We start from the raw sequence: 10,640 nt of genomic DNA on the forward strand, positions 1-10,640 counted from the left end.
AGTAATTGCATGGATATTTTGGACATTTTATTGCCTTTTTTTTAGAAGATTTTAACATAAGGGGCCTATTGCATTTATGTCAAAAATTTCAGGAGAGGTGACTGCAATTACCAAACTTCAGGGGAGGTTTAAGCAATGGTCCAAAATTTTAGGGGAGGTTTCAGCAATTTACCCTTTAACCCCAACTGAACCCAAACCCAATTCGGATTGAAGAATTAAACCCTAACCCACACTATTAAGTATACCATTTAGAGAGAGAGAGAGAGATGGGGGAGGTGGATTTCGTATCCAAAGCCACATAGGATCCGTAGCCATCCTGCGGGGATACTCATACCACATTCCAAACTACTATAGTTTGTCGGTTTTGATATTGAAGTTTGAAGTTTGAACTGTGAATGAGTCAGGGCTAGGAATGGCAACGGCACGGGTTCAGGGCAGGGATTACATTCTCCATCCTTGATCCCGACCCCCAAATCACCCCATTCCCGTTCCCAATCCCTAAAGGGGAAAGGAATCCACCTCCATCCCTGACCCTGACGGGAATGCGGAGACACGAATCCCCAATGGGCTAAGAGTGATTACCCAATTCTAGAGAGATTGAGAGAAAGAATGAGAGTGAGGTCGGCGACAAAGAGAGAAATAGAGAGAGATTGAGAGAAAGACTGAGAGTTTGAGATAGAGATAGATAGATAGATAGAGATAGAGATAGAGAGCGAGAGATCGTTGCGAGAGTTGAGGTTGGTGATGAGAGAGAGTCCGACGGGTGACGACGACGATAGACAAAGGTTGAAGGAAGATTAAAGAACCGGAACTCTTCTTTGAGTATCTCTTCTCTGTCACTTGAGTATCTCTTTCCTTTGTCTGATGTCTGACAGGCGAGTGGCAACAGCAACGGTGGTCGATGAATTGGCAACGAAGACGAAGACGGAGGAAGACGAATGCACGAAGCCAGGGTTCAGAGACAGAGTTCTCTCTTCTCTCTGTCAAAGACTCGAAGTCGAAGTGTTTTGTGGTTTAATGTCGAGGGTTTTAGTGTTTTATTGTTTTTTAAGTTTTAATATATATATATATCGGGGCCGGGTCGGGGCAGGGATGGCATTCCCCATCCCCGTCCCTGAACCCGATCGGGGATTCAGGGATCGCCCCATCCCCGACCCGGACCCCACCAAAGTATCCCCATACCCGACCCCATTGGGTCGGGGAGCGCAGGTACCCGTCGGGGACGGGGAAAATTGCCACCCCTTGCCGGGGCCTCACAGAACAGACTACAGAGGTAGCATCCGCCCTACGAATCTCAGTGCTAGTAATGGTCGTGAACCGTGAAGCAGGGGTCAGGGGTGACCCCAATTTACATCCCACAGCCGGTACCATGTCTTTCCGCTATCGATCGATCGATCGATCGAGAGAATGCGTGGTCTTCTTCAAAGTCCAAAATGAAAGGCAATTTCAATGGGAACAAGTCTTCCCGTGGACTCTTGTTAAGAAAACAAAATCTGTATCTGCTGACCATGACCAAGTCATTTCTTCCCTTCCTACATTTTTCTGTTTTTTTCTGCTTCGTAACGTGTTCGGGAGTCTCAAATACTTTGAGTATTTTATTTTTTGTTCAATATTTCTTCGGCAAAGAGACGAGAGAGGCACGAGCGTAGAAAACCCACCACCCAAAAACCAATAGATATTGCCATTTAAGAACTACCCCAACATCGATCCTTCAGTCATCGATACACTAAAACAGCCCGAGGAAAGGTTACGAAAAACTAGTATTTCTGCTGCTGCTGCTGCAACGATGGACGACAAGACCTTGTCTTTAATCATCCATGGATGCAATTTAGCCAAGGACCTTGAGTCAAATCTTCCAACCTTATCAAACCAACCCAGTCTCCTCATTAACTCTTGTGAGGAAATCATGAACGTCTTCAAAAGCGCAACCGGTCGACTGCGCAGTCACAATAACCCATCTTCCAATTCCCAGACAACCTTCAACCGGGAGCCTCAGCCTTCTGCAATTGATGCAGCTGTGCAGGAATTGATCGGGACTGGTTACACACAAGCCATGGATCTCCTCCAGGCTCAATTGTTGGCTGATCATGACAGAAAACCGTTTGACGCGCTTGTGTTTCCCGGTAGTAGGACCACCACCACGACGGAGATGTCCGGATTGGGCCTGGAGATTCCGGTGGCTACCTCTGGCGTAAACGTCATTGGATTAGGTGCAACACATACAGACGGAGCAGAGGGTTCCTCACTGTCGAAAAGCGGCGGAGAGTTTCAGCTGGTGCCGGAGGGGTCGAACTCTGGAAAGAGTCGAGCGGTGCAAAGATCACGAAAGAGGTAATGGACTCCCAAATTTCATTTACAAAGGCGTGCGCCTGATTGTTAAACTGATTTATATAGTTTTAGATGGGACCCATTAAGGGGACACGTGGTAAGTTATGGGTCCCATACCCGTGTAAGAGTCCTGTGGAAAGGCAACAAACTAGCATGAGAGAAAGGAGACATGTATATTCAATAATTCAGACTCCGGGGAATTTAACGGTTGTTTATTTGATTGATCGATTTCAGGAAGGATGGATCGGAGACAAAATACGAAGCTGCACCTCTTATGGGAAATACGGAGATTCCACCTGATGACGGTTACACATGGAGAAAGTATGGACAGAAAGAAATACTCGGTTCAAAGTTTCCGAGGTGAATTTACTGCAACTCATATAGATTAAACTATGGATAGGATACACTGGGTTTATCATATTCATGCATGTACATGATACGCTATAATTCTATGTGTATCCTTATTGGCATGATATATTACTGTGTATCATACTCTATCAGTGGATATGACCAAATATTCATCGATATGGAGACATGTATCGGCATGATACATTACTTTGTATCATACTGTATCGGTGGATATGGCCAAATATTCATCAGTACGGAGGGATATTGGACCCTAATTTGATGATATATTCAAACATTGATTTAAGATTTAATTTTTTCTAAAAAATTAATAAGAACTGAAAATTATAAAACTAATTTATTTTATTTATCTTAAATAATTTCTATATTTTATTTACATATAAATTATATATTAAAAAAAAACATAATTATTATTTGAAAATATAGATTTATTATCTATATAAAATACTAAATAAATAAAATTCCCAAAAAAATAATAAAAATTGTAAATTATAATTATAAAAATTGAACTAAATAAATTAGGAGTGAATTTTCCCTAGAATTTTACTAAAAAAATTTCCCTAGAATTTTACTAAATAAAATTTTTCCAAACATTAATAAAAACTGAAATTTATAATTAAAAAAACTGAAATATAGTGATAATTATTGTATGATATGTACATCTTCTAGAATCCAAGTATTGTTGATTGTAATGTTTCTCTTCATATAACCTATTATAGTGTGCATTTTGTCATGTATTTATACCTCATTCATAGTTAATTCACCTATTAACATATTTATATGATTTGTATGCATTTCCCTAATGTATCCAAGCATTTTCATATTTTTCGTTCATACCTATGTGTTTCCAAAGCGTATTTGCATCTGAATTTGTATCAAAGCTGTTGAATACAATATTTAATACCGATAATCCTTACATATATACTACTCTTGAAAATGGGATTTGGAAATGAGGTTTAGGTTTTGGTATCTCTTTGTTACGAGGGAAATATATACAATTTGAATTACTACATTTAAGTTTATTTTATTGAATTCAAATCTCCTAATAAAAATCTCTTTGAACATATTCCAACATGATCTATGCTAGTACATTTCAAACACATCCCATCAATATTTGAGATGTGCAGGCATAGCTCATATTAATTGGAATATGTTGGCAGGATTTTTTATTGGGAGGAGATCCAGACTTTATTCTATTCCCTCTCATTAGGTCTTAAAATTAAGTTACTATTAACTCACATTCCCTCCCATTAAATTTTATAGTGGATGCATATTAAATAAATGTTTTTCGTGTTTTGCTAAAACACCTTTACTTTTTTCTTATTTGAAATTGGGACATTTTTAAATGTGAGGGAAGAAAATATAATTTGAATTACTTTTCACTTTATTTGATTCACTCTCATTAAGTTCTATATTTAATTGTGAATTCTTATTCTCTTCCATTGGATCTTTTATTCTCAATTTCATTTAAATTTTATTAATTATATCTATATCTAATAATTTTAACAATGCAAAACCAATGTGTTTAAAATTTGCATGAAAAGAGACACAATTCTTATGTTTGGGCAGTGGTTAATTATTTCAACCAGCCATGTCATTGATCGACCTATAGTGTTATGGTTAAATAATAAAATTTAAAAAATAAACAAAAATAAGTATGATAAATAAGTAAGTACTAACACATAAACCGAACTGTTTTCCTATTCAAGTGGTGGATCAATGTTTCAATCCTTTTAGTTTTAGGTCAAATGGATCAGCCTGTGATATCATTTTGACTGCATCTTGAATATTATATATTTATCATATTAAACAAAAATAAGTATAGTAAATAAGAGTTCTTTTTATTAACAATAAAAAATGAAATAAAAACAATTAAACTAGATTAATTGAAAATAAAACTGTTTTTTCCGTTTAAGTAATGGTCAACGATTCAACCATTTTTCCATTAAGGCCAATTAAATTGCTCCATTGATGTCAATTTCCCTCCCAAGCACAAAAAATGAAAGGAATAAACAAATGGATGCGATGAACGTTGACCGAGTTTCCTTGTCATAAGGCATCACGACGAGAAAACTTTGACTGTCCACGCTGGATTGTCTCAAGTTAGAAGTCTCAACCCCGTTTGTTCAGTCTTCAGGCGAGGTGACGTGGACGTCCACTCGGCCCACTCGAGTCATAAACTCATAATTAAGGTGATGGCCATATCTGCCCGGCCAGAGCCCAGCATCGGTCAAGGGTCTGACCTCTTACCACCGTCATTAATTGGACGTGGTCTGAGTATCGAGTTAAGAGCCTGTTTGGCATATTTTTTCATGTGGTCTTTTGGTTATTTATAAGCCGAGCAGATCAGTTTTTGGTTTATTTCCGTTTGGTTTGTGAAAGATTTAGTCATCAGGAGCTAGAGATCGAAAAAACACAAAAAGCTCATTTTAGGCTGATTTTGAGAAGCTCTAAATGAAGCTTTTTGAATGGAAAGACATGAAAAGATGCATAAAAAAACGTGCATCTACCAAATTAACTTCGGGCTGCTCAGATCTTCATGCAAAAGCTCAATACGTTTTTTAACTGTCGGAACTACTGAAAGATCTTTCAAAAAAGACTTGCCAAACTAACTGTTTAGAAGCCCGGTAGTTTGTGTTTTCATTTTTTAACCATTGAAAGATTGTATTTCAAAAAGATGTAAGAAATTAGATTCAAACTTATTTTGGAAAATTGTAAATAGAATTTCTCGCTTTTTTTGTTTTATCTTTGTACAAAAAAAAGTCCAGAAATATGCACCTCCCACCAAACCATCTATGAACTGACAAGATCTTTTTATAAAAGCCTATTACATCTTTTGATTATTGTAGCCCATGCATGTGTAGCACGTATCAGAACTTAAGCCAGAAATTTTGAGTTGTGTAGAGATGAAAGGATGGATGAGATCAGAGTCAGAGCTCTTACGTAGTTTTCTACTTGTTCCTTATTGTAGGAGCTACTACAGGTGCACCCACAAGAACTTCTACGGGTGCGATGCAAAGAAGCAAGTTCAACGATTGGACGACGACCCGAAAACCTTCGAGATCATCTACTATGGCGTCCATACATGTCACATGTCATCCACCGCTCCATCTGCGCGGCCTTCGGCTGACATCGACCGAGAGGTGCTTGAATCAACTAAACCATCACCTTCTTCTTCACTTTCAATTCCTCTAAGTAGATGGCTTTCTATGGATCTCGAGGAAACGACCAGCGGAAAAGGCACTAACATCCCTATGGATTTGCAGGTGACAACAATGTATAGGGACTTTGACATGGGTAGTTCCGGTGCAGTTGTGCCGGACGGCCAACATGCGGCGCCGGAGTGTCCAGTGGTGGATCTTGCCGATGCCATGTTCAATTCTCGGACCTTTAGCAATATCTTGGATTTCATCTTCCCTTCCATCGACGAGAATTAATTGATAAGAGCAGCAGATCGGTATGGAGACAACGAACACTTCTTCCTTCTGCTTAATTTTCGATAGGAGACTTAATTGATTATTGTTAGAATGTTGAGGATGGAGAACCAATTTTGACAGGCCAAACCGACTCCCAAAATGAACTGATGAGCACGATTTTGAGAGTTGCATGAATCATTCATTTTTTTTTTTTCTACATGTAGTTGGAAACCCAGTATTCATTTGGCCATTGCTTATATGCCTTCAGTAGAATTTGATAGATTAAGACTCTAGAATAACTACTATAACTCATTCTTTTATCGGGTCCATTTCCTGATGAAATAGTCTCAAAGGGCAAAAAATGTAGCGATTTGCATTGATTCATCATTAGCATTCAGAGTTCATCAAATCTAGATTGATCTGGGATTTGTGTCTATTTTGGACAACATTAAATACCATTAATAAATTAAACTAAAAAAATGATCAAATTAAATATTATAAATCAATTGAACTAAAAATGAGAATTTGATATTATATGTCACAAACAAATGAATTGAAAATAAATTCTACGGGACCTGAACCTATGGGTACATAGAATTAAATTATTTCTTGTAGATATATGAGTATTTGTGGGATAGGGGCAATATCTATATTTCATCCAGCTAAAAATAGATTGTATTCTGGTCACCCTGGATTAAATTCGAATTCAAATTCTAAGTATTAACAGACGAGTTTTATCCCAATAAGTACTTACAACTGTTTGGTGAAAAAGTACTTATTTCAAATGGGATAGTATAGGTATTTTGAAAATTACACGGTGAGTTAAGATGGGCCAGAAATACAATAAGCACTTTTCAAAAAGCACTTGCAAAAAAAGCCAAAATTTTGAGCCTATTCAAAGGGGGGCTTATTTTCTTGAAATATGCTTATTCAGCTTATTTACCAAGCACATATAAGTGCTTATTGATGTGGCCTGGCCTCAAATAAGCACTCCTTCCAGTAAATGCTTAAAATTAAGCACTCCCAAACGGGGGCTCAATATCGTTTTTAAACACTAGAGGCAATTTTAGGCAATTGCAGAAGATTATCGAAATAAAAATATGGCTTAATTTCATGTGTATTTAATTATTTCGATTGTGATTTCAGAATATATAACAATCCACTCATTTTGACAAAAAATCAGGCTTATTATTTAAATTAATAAAATATAAATGGGAGAATGACCAATAACCCTAGGGTCAGAATTTGTAAGCTTAAAGCACATCTGGGGTAGGTACCAACTTGGAATTGATGCTAATTCACAGACAGGTATAAGTGCATAGAGTGTGGTTTTTAGACTTTCTAAATATTTTTAATTTTACAGTGGGAATCAGAAATCTGCATTATAAATACAAATTTATAAAGAGTGCAAAATAAAATCGTAAAAAAGATAATAATTTTGTCAGCAATTAAAACGATTAGGACTGACTGTGAACAAGCCAGGTTTCTTAGATATATTCAGGCTGTGACAACTGACAAGACTGCCGAAAACAAGCTTGTCTATTATTAGTTATTACTTAAAGATTCAAGCCCAATCATAGAAATCTTAAGGCCCACTAGTTAAAGCCCAAGCATGAAAATAACTAAAATCAGCGCCCACATATATTCATTATTCACCACAGAAGGTAGACCAGTGAAGAAAAAAAAAAGGAAAACTTAGCAGATTCAACTACTAACTGACAACGTTAATAGAGAACAAAAGTTGCAGTTACCTACAAAATTAGATTGACTAACCAGGAATTGGATTTGGTATTCGGGCTTGCAACTTGAGAGGATTGGGTTTGGCCCATGGTCCACGTAATCCAATCCTAAGTTGAGAGTTAAACCACCAACCCAGTCCGGTATCGTACATGGTCAAATCTAAGGTTGAAAGTATCGATACATATGTTTGATATTATATTTTTTTATTTCAATACATCTATTTACAGGTGTTTTGGGTCCCATTTATATTAATAAAAAACCCCTTACAAAACATCTCCAAAAATCAAATTTTGAAAAAAGAAACTAAAAAAAATAATTAAGCGAAATTCTTTTAATACTGATATATGTATCAATACTTTGAACCTTGGTCAAATCTGACCTACGCCTCATTTAGGTATCTGGTATCTATGAGAAGCAGCTCGCATTCATTCTGAACAATTTAACTGCTAGACTCAATAGCCCAACCTAACTCAGATCAGACTAATCTCTATCAACTTGAGACTAAACCGAGTGAAAGGTTGCTCTTCCAAGCCCAATCCATGAAATGATGGAATTGGGTCGACCAAAATCTTGGGTTGCGTGGCCCAACTTGCACAGTTGCACCAATACTATTATTTGACATGGGCTTATTATCAAGTCATTTTATAATTCAAGAAAAAGACCCATATCCAGTAACATCCTGATGGTGAATCCAATTGTACTTATTACTATTACTAATTTTACTTTTCATGTTCTAAGCAAAGTTACAAAGTCATCATCATTATCTCATCTCTGTACCAACTATATAAGTTTGGTTATATGAATGCTGTTTCACCATTTTATTCAATTTAGTACCGTATCCATTGTTAAATTATAAATGCATAAATTATTTCTTATTACTTCAACCGATGCCATTTTTCTGGTTTGTCCTTTGGCCCTAGTACCCTTCAACTTGTAACAGATTGTTTCTTTTCACCGCTGTCTCTATCATTCTATGCATATGATGAAAACATTTTCGTCTAATTTCATTTTATCATCTATTGTAACTATTTTTAGGATGATGTTTTGATTATCTAGATTCAAGTAATAATTCTAGGGCAAGAAAAAATAATACAATTTTCACTATTATTGATATTACACTTGATGAGGGAAAATTTGGTTCGTCAAATGATGTGACGACACGTGGAGTGGCAAAACGATGTGGTGATACCTCATCGAACTCGGTGACCTCAGCGGTCCCAGTTACCTCGCGCACCTTGGGTCACCTAGTTAGACCAAGGCTCAAGTAGCTCAACTATATGCATCGATATGCCAAGGTGCCACGTAACCTCTATTATAGAAGCAAACCAACTGTCTTAGGTCTCCTCGGGTCATGACACCATGTCAACGGAGTTCATCTTCTCCACACCCGATTCAGACGAACCTGGATAAGCTTTATCAGTTTATGCGGAGTCCATCTTCGGATGTAAAACCAACTCTAGACAAGACGAGCCAAGGATCTTGGACATGCATCGTGAGGTCCACGTCAATTCACCTATATAAAGGCCTTGCTTCTAGCCTTACAAGGTATGCGTGACTCAACTCTCTGAATTCTCTTACAATCTAGCTTTCAGCTCTCTCAAAATCTCCAAATCACTAACTTAAGCATTAGAGTGCCCATACTGGGTAAAGCACCCTGGACACTCTGACATACTTGTCTTGCAGCTTGACTAGGCGGCCTCACTAGCCTGACGTCCGAGTTGTCCTCTAGTAGGGGGTACCAGATCGTGCACCATCAACTTTATAACCTATAATTGGCCATAAATGTGTAGTATTACATGGCAAAAACATAGGGATGCAAATGGATTGTATCAGATTCGGATCAGGGTATATTCAAATCTAATTTGACACTGTTTATGTCGGATCCGATGAGATCTGATAGGACTCGATTTGAATTCGAATCCTATTGGTAAGTGAGATCTTCATATCTGATCCAATCCGATTTGTATTCTTTAAAAATTAATAAATTATTAAAAGAAAAATAAAATATACTAATTTAAATAAAGTAAAAACAAAAAATACAAGTATTTTTTTTAATTATTTTCATCATATATATACATATTTTTTTATAAAAAATAAATAATAACAAATTTTTAAAAATATATTTATAAATAAATAAATAACATATATAATATATATCGGATCGGATTTTCTCAGATCAGATAGGGGGATCCAAATCTGGTCTAATTTCTGATTGGATCCTATTATCCAATCCGATCCAAAGATCCAATCAAGATGATCAAATTCGACCAAATGAGATCTAATCTCTAATCGTATGATCCGATCCATTTCCACCCCTACAAACAAATCGGATCATCATCCGATCCATTAGCACCCCTACACACACACGGGATGTCTTCAGAATTCCTAATATATTTAGACCCTAGTTGTAATTATAGAAATTCTTTTCCTAAAGCTCAATTTGTTTATTTGTAACAGGGTTGAACTTTCTTTTTTCAATCGGTAAAATCTAAAATACATGTTTATCCTTTACAGCCAAAAAATTTGTTTCTTTGCCATTTATCTAAAGAAAAACAGTGCCTAGCAAAATTTCATCTACAACAGAAGCAAATAAGGAATTATGAGTAAAGGGCCCAGCCATCTTGAAAAATAAATAAAGACAAACATAAGAAATTATTAAATTAAGACAGACTAGCAAGCAGAAGGAGATTGGTTTGAAAACTGGAACCCAGCTTTGACGTACCAGCACACAGACTGTCTAAGATATGAAACGAAAGAGAAATCTTGTAAGAGGGTCATTTAGCTAGTAAC

At 36.7% G+C, this 10,640-nt stretch overlaps 1 protein-coding gene across 1 annotated transcript; it reads left to right on the forward strand.

Annotated features, from left to right (window-relative positions):
• Positions 1-1,648: 1,648 nt before the first annotated feature.
• On the forward strand, positions 1,649-10,388 carry LOC104593988 (WRKY transcription factor 55). The gene is made up of 4 exons (XM_088887370.1): positions 1,649-2,331; positions 2,563-2,688; positions 5,666-5,837; positions 5,961-10,388. Exons 1-4 carry the CDS (start codon positions 1,787-1,789, stop codon positions 6,129-6,131), a joined length of 1,014 nt encoding a protein of 337 aa, XP_088743496.1. The 5' UTR covers positions 1,649-1,786; the 3' UTR covers positions 6,132-10,388.
• Positions 10,389-10,640: the final 252 nt, after the last annotated feature.

This window comes from Nelumbo nucifera, chromosome 5, assembly GCF_055504915.1.
Source record: "Nelumbo nucifera cultivar China Antique chromosome 5, China Antique-T2T, whole genome shotgun sequence".
Taxonomy (NCBI): domain Eukaryota; kingdom Viridiplantae; phylum Streptophyta; class Magnoliopsida; order Proteales; family Nelumbonaceae; genus Nelumbo; species Nelumbo nucifera.